The sequence below is a fragment of the Vanessa cardui genome, chromosome 19, assembly GCF_905220365.1.
Source record: "Vanessa cardui chromosome 19, ilVanCard2.1, whole genome shotgun sequence".
Classification (NCBI taxonomy): Eukaryota; Metazoa; Arthropoda; class Insecta; order Lepidoptera; family Nymphalidae; genus Vanessa; species Vanessa cardui.
The window spans coordinates 11,939,875-11,954,063 of NC_061141.1; the positions used below are offsets into that span (position 1 = coordinate 11,939,875).

The 14,189-nt window shown below is 32.3% G+C and overlaps 1 protein-coding gene across 1 annotated transcript in view; it reads right to left on the reverse strand.

Moving 5' to 3' along the window:
- LOC124537792 overlaps nucleotides 1–14,189 on the reverse strand; it is a 130,785-nt gene that overhangs the window by 52,988 nt on the left and 63,608 nt on the right. Inside the window, exons 2-5 of the mRNA XM_047114697.1 lie at nucleotides 13,972–14,033; nucleotides 7,186–7,294; nucleotides 6,435–6,570; nucleotides 5,586–5,718 (exon numbers count right to left, since the gene is read on the reverse strand). Of these exons, the coding sequence (XP_046970653.1) occupies nucleotides 5,586–5,718; nucleotides 6,435–6,570; nucleotides 7,186–7,285 (369 nt within the window). The 5' untranslated portion in view covers nucleotides 7,286–7,294; nucleotides 13,972–14,033. The remainder of the gene's footprint in view (nucleotides 1–5,585; nucleotides 5,719–6,434; nucleotides 6,571–7,185; nucleotides 7,295–13,971; nucleotides 14,034–14,189) is intronic.

Consider the following 14,189-nt stretch of genomic DNA (forward strand, 5'->3'; position numbering starts at 1 on the left):
TAAAGTTTTATGTTTCTAACTTAAAAAAATATTGACTTTCATAGAAATTTTCAACCCTTATTTTATCCTCTTATATATATGCATGCATATGCTCAATAAAATGACCCTACTCACAAAATCACAAGGCCCTAACTTTAATAGTTTAGGCTCGGCATGATGACTCAGTCAGTCAGGACTTGTTATCAACCAACTTCAAAAAGGAGGAGGTTATCAATTCCTCTGTATTTTTTTATATACATAGATTATGCCTACATCTTTTAGGCTAATAAACTAAAGCACGCGTTTTTGAATCGTCATATTGCAGTTTTCAATCAAATATAAAGCTATGATACTAATATAAAAATAAAAAAAATTATTCGTATTTTTTAACTAAGTAATGAGTACTTTATCTCGCATTTACGTGTACCTATATAATTTATATTTAATAAAAATTTAAAGACTAGCGTTCGATGTTCTTATTACGCAATCATTAAGATAAAATACGGAAAGAGCTATATGAATAATTCAAAAAGATAGAAATAATATCTATATCTATAAAAAGATCGCTGTTTCTTTTTGAACGCGCAACTAACAAAAACCGTTAAATATTTTGACGTGAAATTTGTAACATTATATTCAGCGTGTTTCAGAGGTTTTTAGCTAATCTTTATTATAAAATATAATAATAACGTATAAAGTATATACAGCAACGCATGGCCGGGTCCGCTAGTTGTGTATAAGACTAGTATGCGACCGCAGTTTCGCTCGCATATGAGGGGTCGGTCAGCATGTTCGATTTAATAGATTAGCTATGAAAATTTCACAAACAGATTGAGATATTTTCGAATTTATCATTATTACATATAAGACTAGCCAATTCTAAAAAGAAGGAGCCTTAGTTACTCCATATTATATCACCTATCTGCCAGTGGAAGTCCTGTCAAAATCGGTCTAACCGTTCCAGACTTTAACCAGAACAAACAAATATTCAAAAGTTGAACAAAATATTATTTTGGTATATGTACAGTGTATACATCCATATTATGCATTTACTAAAACGCTGTTATTTAATATTACAAACAGACACTATAATATTATTACATATATAGATTCGTATAGAAGATATTTGAGTTAATGGAATGGGGTAAATTTCATTAACATTCAATTACTAATAAGTTTATATTATAAGCTATTGAATTCATCATATGCTCAGTATAGTAAAAAAACTGCAGTATATATTTTTAATTGTGCAATAAAATTTTAATTTATTCAAAGGCACTCACGGTCGTGGCATGGTCCAATGGCTAGAAAACATGAATCTAAGATAGATTGCGATTGCCTAGCGAGCACCTTGTCATGTGCTTAATTATTATAATTCATAATCAAAATGACGTAAGAAACAGTGAACTTGCACGTATCGTCTGATAATCTACCACATGTGTTGGACGTTGGAACAACGCAGTGGAATACAGTGAGTAGATATATCAAAGCAGTCAACTCTAACGATATACGATCTCTTTATATCAATACTTTTTTCGATGAGTAATTAGGAAACTACTACCTTTTGCATGGAATATTCTATATTGGGAATAATAAAACTCTCCCCAAAAAAGTAGAAATATTTTGCCAGCATTGGTATATTCACAGGTTTACTTAATTTAAGTTTTTATAATGAAAAGTGAAATAGTACTATGACAGAGCTTTAATCGTTCGCGTGCGAGGTCGGCTGGTTATACGTTTTTTTATAGAGAAAGACTCATTTAGAATGTTTTGTCTCTACGCAATTATATGGAAACGAAAAGGACGTACTATGAACGACCACGATAGGTAGGCGTGACTAATACCTAACAATGTTTGGATGCGTTTATATTATTGACTACATGTTATTGAAATGTCAAAAACAATTGAAAAAAATATCGTTCGAAAGAATTTATTTAAGTTCCAATGATTTCAGTTTTGAAAACTGAGTAACTTTAAGAAACAGAACAGTAAACAATAACAAGAACAGCCTGTAAATCTCCCACTTTTAGGCTAAAACCTTCTCTCCTTTTGAGGAGGAGGTTAGGAGTTTATTCCACTACGGTGCTCCAATGCGGGTTGGATGACACATGTAGCAAAAAATTGTTGAAATTAGACATCTACAGGTTTTCTCACGATATGGTCCTTCACGAGCACGATATGAACACAAAATAAGCACATGAAAATTCAGTGATACTTGCATGGGTTGAACCCGTAATCGTCGGTTAGGCGTATGCACGCGTTATAACCACTGGGCCATCTCGGCTCAAACCTAAAGAAAGCTAAGGAATCGTTTAATATATGTACATTGATTTTATGTGATAATAAAATAAAATAGCGAGCACAAAAGGCTTAAAAAACGTGTACACAGTACGACGGACTTAAGGACGAACAAAAATTATAAATATGAAAAACCTTATAAAAATACATATAAACACGGAACCCTAATACACAAAAAATTATAAAATACTTCAACATTTTTTAGTTTCTAGAAACAAAATTCAATTAAAGTATTTATTATCAGTGTATACACACAAAACGTAAATGAGAAATATTCACACGCAATTTTGTTGCGTGTAGCCATGTTATAAAGACTAAAATAGCATCTCATAAATAATATCAAGATATACGGTGGGAGATAAAACGAAATGAGTATGATTTATGAAATAAAATAATTGCAACGATCCGAAGCGTTACATTTAAAATATATGCGATTTAATATATATTCTTCATATTTTGATAAGAGTAGTTAGGTACTGACTTTATACTACAACTCAAGAATCATCTTAATGTCTATGTACATTAATTATATAAATAATGATTTGTCTATATTATTTTGACATGGGTAACATACCATCAAATAGCCATTCTTCCTAAGAATAAAAAAAAAGTCCAATTTATTTTATGTTCCTCAACGCTAATCTTTACTTGTTTTACTAAAAGCTCTATAATAATAAATCATTTAAAATATACAATTTCATTGATTTCTTAATTTGTACTTACAAATAAAAAATAAAAATGATTATGGTACATTGAATATTGGCACAGTAATACATATTAATCATTCTTAATATCACCAATACGCCAACTTTGGGTACTAAGTTGTCATGTCCCTTGCCTGTAGTTAAACTTATGAAACTTTCAACAACAATCATTTTAAGTTTGTTGTTATTGTTATATTTATCACTTGGGTGTAATTATTGTTTATATTAAACATAGTATATTTTATTATATTATACTTGTTTCTATTTATTTTGAAAAAAATAAACATAATTTAATAACTTTCTGTATTCGTCTTTTCTTCTGTATTTGTCTTTAATCAGCGAGGGCTCTTTACAAGCTTTTACATTTAATTATGAATAATTAACAAAATAATAATATCATTTTTTAAATATAAGCTGATTGTATAGCTTATATTCAATTTTCGAATCAACTTCTTCAAACATACAAAGGCAAGTGCACACTCTCGTATAAATCAAAAACATCCCAATGATATCACAACATTGGTAGTAATGACTTTTATATTGATGTGTGTATATGTATATATATCAATATTTGCACGTCTGTTCGCTGTCCAGATAAGAGCATTTTAGTTGGAAATCATTTATTGACGTACTCCAGACGTTTGATTTCGAGCGAAATCGTTTCGTTTCGTTGTAAAACTTTATTTATACAAGAGATCTGTTTATTTTTTTTATCTGTTTATTCAATTAACATTTATTTTATGTAAAACTTTTTATTTAATTTAAGGATTGTTCGTTTACTTTGATAATGATATGAATAGATTAATTTATTAATTGTAAAATAATAAGTGAAAAGTAAAATAAACAACGTTTGACCGCGGTTGTTTTTAAATAGGCCTTCATGACATTAAAATCTGTAAAAAAATACCATTCTGATAAGGTATAATCTACATTAATGATATTAAGCGTGGGTTTAAAACTATTGACTTCCAGACAGGGTGTATACAAATTTATTTGTACTTTATTGACATTAATTATTAATACAAATTATATGGTGTAATACATTTTGTACATATAACTGTTCTGTGTGTGTGTAACTGAAGCCCGCTTATAACTATAACCTTTTTGATGACCGATTGATATTTTCGATTACAATTGCTCTAACTATTATTTTGTATGTGATTAGTAATTTATTTTTAAAGAAATTTTGGGAATTATCAATTACCTGTTTTCTGTGTAAAAGTAATCATTATTATTTACTTATCGACAATGACTTCACTAGTCATAACAAAATATGACATCAGAATTATCAATTGATTGTATCTACAATAAAAACAACTATTTATAGAAATTATTAAAATCTATATTTTATACTTATATTTTGTTTTTTGTTCCTTTGTGCGTCAATCACGTGAAAACTACTGAAACTATTGGTATGACTGACAATTCAAAGCGAAATTATTTTTGTAAAAAAAAAATACGTCGATCCTTCCCTTTTATTTTTACTAACCCCCGAACTAAAGGAAAACAGTTAGTAAAAAAAAAATTAACCCAAGAAAATAAACAGCGCCATCTATGTTTATGTACAGATACTAAAGTAAAGTAGACTCTTTAGAAAGAGTTGTCGACGTACAATTATAGATGGCACTAATAACACTATAAGAGAGACCGTTACTCGAATATTTAAATTTTGAGGAAATCTTCATGGGGGATCTTCACATAACTTAAGCAGACAATATTAATCAGACATACGAATGTTACGGGTTTTATATTTTTAGACTTCAAAAGAAGATTATCAATTCGAATAGTTTTTTTAATAATTACTATATAGATAAGTAGAAGAAGTATTATGATTCTGAAACGATAGTGAAATTTTAATATTGATTAAAATAATAATCATATATGAAATTATAGTTTTTTTGAGAAAATAGACGACTCTGAAAGTTTATTTTTTCTACTCCACAATTAGAAACTTAACACTAATATAACGTATAATAATTTTCATAGTCTATTCCTTCTACAGTTATTCTGCTATTCAGTCATTGCAGAACTCAATTGTGACATATCATAAAGTGGTAAGCGACAACTCTACGTACATATGACACACCTGTGACTGACACCTGGACGTAAGACCTTTTAATCTTTTCTTAAGTATTAGGCTATAAAATATAAATTATTTTTTCAAATCCGACTTTTAATTTCATGATTAGCGTACATAGAATACACAAATAAACTTTTCAACTTTATGATATCTCTATACACAACATTTAAACAATACAAAATAACAAATCACTGAAATTCAATGTGAAATCAAGAGTGAAGTGAATTCTATCAGAATAGTCTCCTAATATACAACTGAGAGTTTCGCGAAGAAACGCGGACACTTTTCGACAAATGTGTAGAACATATCGTGTACTAGAGTCGAGATGGCCCAGTGGTTAGAACGCGTGCATCTTAACCGATACAGGCAAGCACCGCTGATTCATGTGCTTAATTTGTCTTTATAATTCATCTCGTGCTCAGCGGTGAAGGAAAACATCGTGAGGAAACCTGCATGTGACAAATTTCATAGAAATTCTGTCACATTAATTTACAGGCTTATGTGTTGGTATATCGTGTACTCACCCGATGTGAAGTGGCAACATGTGCGAGCCCGTGCGCGGGAGTTGGTCGTTCGTCGCTCGACTCGTCGCCTGATCGTTCGCCGGTGAAAACGGAGTCGTGTGACACTGACAGCCCGCTGCCGTAAGCGCCGTCTCTGTAAACAAAAAATAAATCAATCACCTTTGAACTATCCTTAACAATATTTAATATGTACACTTATTTGTCTTTTGAATATGATAATAACAATAACTTCATACGAATCATGAAGTTCTATTAAATTCAACAGTATCATCATCATCCTTCTGCCCTTATCCCAATGTACTTGGGGTCGATGCAGCATGTCATCAATACACAGTATAAAACAAAGTCGCTTTCTCTGTCACTACATCCCTATGTATGCTTAAATCTTTAAAACTACGCAAAGGATTTTGATGCGGTTTTTTAAATAGTTAAAGTGATTAAAGAGGAAAGTTTATATGTTATAATTCATGCACAATACAGTAGAGAATGACTGAAACACTGTGAACAATTCAAGACGCTTTGCAGTATATTTAGTATTAGTAGAAGCCGGGACGGATCGCTAGTCTTCCCACTCACAACGTCTACGTCATCTCATAACTAATATTCTTTACAGCATCTTTCACACAATCCATCCATAGTTTCTTTGATCGTTTCCTTCCTCTTCCAGCATTGAAATATTGTTTCAGATTTTAGTTAAAATCTATATTAAATAATGTTGTCTTAAATCTATATTAAATAATTAATATACGCGATTTAAATCCGTTATAACTAGTTTTTTTCCAATCTATATTAAAGCAGACAAATATTTCATTCAGTGCGAAATATAATAATGTCAGAAGAGCCACTCACTTCCTTCTCGTGTGTCGCTCAGCGTCCAGCAGTTCGCTGGTTGAGCTGCTTTTTGGGTCGGGCGAGCTGTCTGCGCGCGCGCGTCGCTTAAACATACGCCGCAAGCCGCGCAGAAACCGACCTGTGCGCCCTTCGCCTGGAAAGACCAAACGACTTGTTAACTACTAATTAAGCCTATATTATCATAGGTTAGAACGTGGACTATAATCAAAAACAGCGAGCTACAAGATAAAGGTACAAAACTTTATCATATTATCTTACGACGACCTCCGTGGTCGAGTAGTGTGTACACCGGATTTCATGGGTACGCCATTCCGAGATCCCTGGTTCGATTCCCGGCTGTCTAGAAGTTCATTAATCTTCTATTGTGTCTTGGGTCTGGGTGTTTGTGGTCCCGTCGTTACTTCTGATTTTCCATAACACAAGTGCTACTTACATTGGGATCAGTGTATGTGATGTTGTTCAATATTTACATTTATTTATTATATGGGACAAAAAGACCATCAGTGGATCATGGAAGGTGTACTACTTACTACAATGTTTACATTTATTACCAGGATAGCAGAAGGTTAATGCAATGGGACATGTGACAAACTGGATGGTGTACACATTTTAATGTTTACATTTAATACCAGGATAACAGAAGGTGTAAGCATTAGAAGTTGTGACAGACTGGATAGTGTACTACTTACTACAATGTTTACATATAATACCAGGGTAGCAGTAGTTTGGAATAGGACTTGTGACTGACCATGAGTATTGGTTTCGGCGTGCGGCGGTCGGTAGGGCGGCTCGAGGGAGCCTTCGCGCACGCACGACATCAGCCCCGCGCCGCCGCCTCCGCCCGACATCCGCACTGCCTGGAATCAAACGGAAAAATCTTAATGCTGGAAGAAATATCACGTGGGAAAGGACAGACAAGAGCATGAACTTGGATTATTTAAAAAAGATCGGTCCATGGTCCACAAAACGAAATGGGACTTAAACATATTAACAATTTTTTTAATGAAGAGTATTTAATGACATTTTTGTATATTCCATTTTTAAACTCATATAAATTTAGGTTGCAGAGATGAACCACATCGTGCACGATTATTGAAGATACAAACAACTTATTTATTAAAGCATTTAATTTATACGCTTAAAATTAGTTTGGCTTAGCTGAGATTGCTCAGTGGTTAGAACACGTGAATCATATTCGGTTAATGAGGACTCAAATACGCCGCATCACCGCTGAATATTTATATGCTTAATTTATCCACAACAAAAAAGGCAAGGATATGACACTTGTGGTAAATTTAAAGAATTTTCTTTTATTTATTCATTTGTTTTGAAAAAAAAAGTAACTACTGAGTTTTACCGGTTTATATCGATAAACTACTAATACTACCTATATGTATTCCAAGATGGCGGTGACTTTAAGTTATATCAATATTATAATGACAGAGTCTTGAAGTTTTCTTGTTAATCGTTTTTAAATATAAAATATAGATTACACAGCCACGCAGTGGAGTAAGCTGAGGAAGATTTTTTTTATACAAATAAATCTAATCGCTGCAATTTGTACGAGTGTTATTTTCAATTGTTTCCTTTATATGAAAGTATTTCCTCTGCATTTAGAGCAAATTGTTTTCCTTTTTTTCTTCAATTTTCAGGTTGAGAGCCTCGTATAATTGCATTCCGAGTGCTTTTCCTAATTGTTGCCTTAACTTGCCAGACCCTTCCAAGTCACTTAGAATGGTCTTCCTCTTAATGATATATAAGAGAAATTTACTATAGTAACTTATATTTTATATCTGACTAATAAATGTAATATTGCGCGATATACTGTCAGACTAACAAAATTTTTGTGTTTGAACCATTAATACATTGTAAATCAATACCTACTTTTTCGAAACGACAAACGATCTAATCTTCTTAAAGTGTAGTATAGGATGTTCTAGTTAAGCCGTCCCTTAAACTAGAAGTAAGAGAAATAAAGATAACAACATCAACGCCGGGTAAACGCATGGATCTGATGTGTAACCAATAGTATCCACGTTACAAGGTCAGGACTCTGTTTACCGCAGGCGAAGGTCAAGGGCACGGCAACGATCGATACGGATGCTGCGTGCAACAAGGATGGTAGATACAGGAATAGTCCTAGAGCAATAAGGATGGAACGCGTTAGCGATAGGGATTCCTCCCCATTTTCCAGTAGTGACACAGGGTTTAATGTTACGGTACATTATGGTTGGCTAAATTGACACAGTGTCTGTTCAATTTGAAAACAATGCGTTCAGGAATGGAATATTAAACGTTTTAATTCATTAACTATATAACCTATGACTAGAAATGCTTTCCAGATTCCAATTTTTTTTAAATTAATATGTTTTTTGTTTCGATACCGAACTAATAGACGTAAAAAATGAGCTACCTGATGGTAACTGGTCACTACCGCCCATACATATTTTGGCACTGTACTAAATATGACATGACACAAATACGTAATCAACTTAGAGAGCTAAGATGTTATATCCCTTGGGCCGTTAAGTTACTTTGTCTCACCAACCCTGTAAACCAAAACATTAAGAAAAGCAATATCTTATAATGTACTAGTCATAAAATCTTGGAACATATTAAGGTTCCTAATATATGCAATTTTTAACGAAGTCTTCAGTGTATGTATGTAGGCCAAGGCGAGTATGCAGGTCCCAAGTAATGGCAGCAATAATTAACACTGGACTTGTGAATCAACTTTTCAAATAATCTAGACGTTTCCTTAATGAAGAGAAATCTTATTTGCGTTAGAACTTTTTTTTTCTATATTCCATTTATTTTAAATGAAACTCTCCTAGCTAACTGATGTTAGAAATAAGATATTGACTGTATATGTTACGTTTTAAACTGGCGGTTTCATTGGTCTCGTCTCTCGAGTTCCTAGGTTCAAACCATAGGTCGTTGGGAGAATTTTTGTTTATTTTATTTTAGCAAAACTGCAAGCAGGCGTCAACTAGTAGTCTACAATTTAGACAAAGTGATATTTTCCAATAAAACTATGAAAGTTCGCATAAAAAAAGCGATAACCGATATGATACTTCTTACATTTTATTTTAACAAAGGCAGCGACAAAACTTTGTCTATGGAAGATAATTTAGCTGTTTTACACGCAGGTGTCGGGGATCAGGTGCGCGCTAAAATGTCCACTTAATTTTAAGGGAAACTGGAGTCCATAACAGAGAGCCTGTTCAAAAACTTATTACCGTAATAGCTTTGTCTTAACGAAACTGCGAACCAATTAATTGAGATTTACTTTTTAATTAAATGGGTCATTAATGTCTTTAGAATTATCACAATATTTCATAAATAACATTATATTTGAATAATTAAGAGAATTTATATTTATACGTTTATAATGTAGGTTTTGAATTGAAGTCAGCTGTTGTAATAACATTTTCATAACTACATGTATAAATTATACACGATCAATGTCAATGATTGTTCTAGTCTAGATCACATTGGAACAATCTGGCGAATCCTTCCACGTGTGAAATTGATATGTTTAGGCTAAAACCATTCATCGTTCATCGTTCTTTTTCTAAAACAAGCGACCGAGTTGGTTGTGTCAATACTAGTTAATAATCCAATTTGGATTTTTTTGACGAGTGCCTGGTCGAGAAGTGTTTACACCGGTTTTCATGGGTAAGAAACTCCGAGGCCCCGGGTTCAATTCCCGACTGATGCGTTGTAGAAAAAGTTCATTAGATTTCTATGCTGTCTCGGGTGTTTGTGGTATTGCTGTAACTTCTGATTTTCCATTCCTCAAGTGCTTAAGCTACTCAAATTGGGACTAGGATAATGTACCTAAGTGATGTCATATATTTGTTTATTATTATTTTTAGATTGAGATAGTACAATGCCACTATTGTGCTAAAACTTGCTCTCTTTGAGGAGCTTTGAAGTTCAATTCACCAGGGTGCTCTCACTAGTGTTTAGCCAGAAACTTGTGCACTGTTATACGACCCGCACAGTTGGATAGCATATTTTAAGTATGGCCACTGTGAAGAAAAAGAACAAGAAGGAGATTATTATCAATGATACCCCTACATAATTGTATCTATTCTCGAGAAATAAAAAAGATATTTCTGATCCTTTTGCAGAGCCTGTCTCTACAAGATACATCTCAAAGAGTTGGTTCAGCTTCAGTGGCTCCGCTGAGTAATTGGTATTACCTGATCGCTATACAGTACCTATTATTATATTTTGTGTTATTGTTACGTTTAGTCCAATTTAAGTAGAATAATTAGTCAATATGTCATTTATTCGAACGTCGATAAAGACATCTAATATTATCGTTCATTTTATTAATTATAAACCAATCAAAGTTTAGAAAGAAACTTAGAAAGAGAGTAATAATAGTATTTATTTTCTTTTTACTTACATAAATATAAAATTACCTACGTACAGCACAAAAAATAAAATGTAGGGAATCAATTCAAATATTAATAATAATAAATAAACAATAAGATACATATTAACTAACTGCAAATTTTTGAACGAAAGTTATTTCAAACAAGAAACATTATTACAGAGAAAAGTTTATAAGAAGTTAATGCAAACCATTAATTAGAGGGGCAAAGTAGAGAGAGATTTGATTAAATGTTTTGTCTTCTTTTACCAAATTCAAAATGAGAGAGAACACAATATTTCAAACACAAATACAAGTAAACAGTTCGTGTTATGATCCTGACTCTATAAAGTTTGATTTGTTTATTACTTTAAGTCGATCCAATAAAAAAAAAAACTCTTGTTGGCGAATTTAGTCTGTACGCTCTTGTTTGTCAATGTCAATCAAAAAATTCCAAATGGTATTAATAAAAGAAATCTTCAATACTATTCTTTCACGCGATCTGTACTTTAATATTAATTTCATAATGTACCGACGTGTTCCATCAGCACGCATGACACTAATCACGCTACACGTTGTAATAGTTTAATGATCTGTTTAAATTAATTTGAATAATAAAACTAGTAAGAGAGAATATCTTTTTTGTTTTTGTATTCTGTATTTTTTTTAATTTACTACTTGTCGATGAAAATCTGTGTGTGAGAATTTAAAAATATGTCATAATGTAAGCTATTCAATTGGCTGGCTTAAATAAACAAATTAAATAGTTGCAAAATACCTAAGTAAGTTACTCGATTCATGTGAATATTAAGTCAACTGAAATATGTTGCGTAAACACACAAAGTTCGTGTATTTACGCTTGAAATAAGAATAAATACTGTCAATTAGATAGTTATTTCTATATAATTCTGCATATGTATAAGTAATGAGGTAATCTAAAACATAAATATTCCAAAAAGATGATTGAAAAAAATCTATTGATATTTTTACTAACTTAAATGTTTATACTTATTGACAGTGTTACTTATATTTGCTACCCTTAACTTCGATTATTAACGTATACATATCAACAGGACTGTAGGAAATTCAATCAGAAGAAGCAAATCTACAGCATAAACATCCATTTTACACATGATAACACGTATAGCAGTTCCAGCTGTAGCTGTCCAAACGTAACAAAATCCTGATGCCACTATTTCAGTTACTATTATACATTTTATAAGAGTATCGTAATCAATTCATTATTTATTCAAGTGCTTATATTCGCTGTCGGACGTTTTGCGGCCTCCGAATTGAGAACATGAGGTTTACGATTCGGTGTAAAATATGTATGTAGGCTGATATGAAGGCACGTTGTTACTATTTATTTTGGTTCATAAAACAATGAAGATCACTCACGATGTACATTCGTACGTGCGGAGTGGAAATAGCCAAAAATAATTGATCTTCTGAAATTTAAAGAACAAAGCGTGATTGATTATTTACTAAGCTCAGACTAATTATTACACATCGATTGTTGAAGGTTTTGCTTTTGTGATGGACAAACTTTTAATTTTAAGGAGCGTTTAAAAGACCACAATTATCAAAATTTTTCAATCCAGACCTGTAGTATTTTTGACATATTAAAGAGATTGTTTCACAACATCTGCTTAAAAATATGAATTCGTTTTTTATTAAAAATGTGACAAAATTATTATTCATTATATCAGATATACCTATCATAAAATAAAAATATAGGTGTAATGTTTTCAAGACTAAAGAGTGCTATGGAAATCTATATATTGATTTTTGCTAATAAATAAAAAAAACCTATAATCTTCCAATCAAAAGTATACAGTATATATCTCTGCTACATTATATATACTCTACAAAAATTTGATTAATATATCTTTAATTATAATACAACAATATTTAACTTAACTACTTATGTCCACTACAATTTGAATTCCAAATGTTCAAACTAGAAGCACCTTCGTTTTTACACGAATACATAATGAAAATCATCGTTGATCAATCGAATTCAAGATCTCAACCAATGACATCAATTAAATGCTAAAGTTAAATGTTAATCCTTCTGTGATTGGAGTAAAAGTTATTATAATAAAACTATGCATTTAATTTTTTCCAAAGATTATTTCATTGTCATCAACATCAGCCTGATCTTGCCCACTGCTGGACATAACCCTCTCCAAGTGCACGCAACTGTGGTGTTTCTCCGGCTACTCGCATCCAGATCCTGCCTGCCTTGCGTATATCGTCACTCCACCGTGCCTGAGGACGTCCTACACTACGTTTGCAGAGACGCGGTCTCCACTTTAGAACACGTTTTCCTCAACGGTTGTCGGTTCTACGACAAATATGACCAGCCCACTGCCACTTCAGCTTACTCATCCGGTTATTAAAGATTATTTAGTCTGACATAAAATAAACTCTTCAGAATCACATTCATTATAATATCTCGTTCAAAATAAATAATTGATTTAAAATTTAAATTTCACTGAAATATCATCTGCTTTCTCTTGCTCTAGAAGTGTACGTTGAATTAATTGACCAAGAAAAATATTCTCTTGATTAAACAATTAGAACAAATTACGTTCAAGCATTGAAATAATTTTACATAATAATGTATAGTTATCCAATTACAAAGACAGAATTACTTTACTTAGTTCGAGTTTATTTTTTATTGAATAAAGTTGGTTGAGACAAATGGGCCACTTGAAGGTCAGTGGTCAATACTATAGAAACATATAACCGTCCAATACTTCGCCAATGTACCAACCTTGGTGTGATAATTATAGTGGTAAAGATTTATGTCCCTTGTGCCTTTAGTCACGCTGGCTACCTGACCCATCAAACCGGAACACAACCATACTAAATATTACTATTTAGCGGTAGAATATATTATGATACTTATCATAGTACTAGTCTTACATGACGCTCTACCAAGTAGTTTAAAATTATTTTGACAAAGCCTTATATTTAGGAAGAAGAATCACCATCAATTTAAGCCCTTGTTTATAACACAGTTATATTACAATACATGAAATTCTGTTACGTTATTTCGGTCACGAAACGCCTATTCAAACGCCAAGTCCGACCTTCACTGTTGCCCTATACCACGTTTGTAAAATGAGGAAATGCATTACTTACCCGCTAGCTCAGGGGTTTGTTTCCACGCCGGCAGCCATGGTTACCGGCGACCCCGACACGACCTGTAAAAATAATTCTTTAGATAAATCACTACAATACGACAAATAAATAAATAAATGGCTAAAGCTACCTTGTGTATTGGGAAATCAGACGAAATTAAGGTACCACAAACACCCAAAACAAAATAAACAATGCACAGAAAACTAATGAACTTTCTA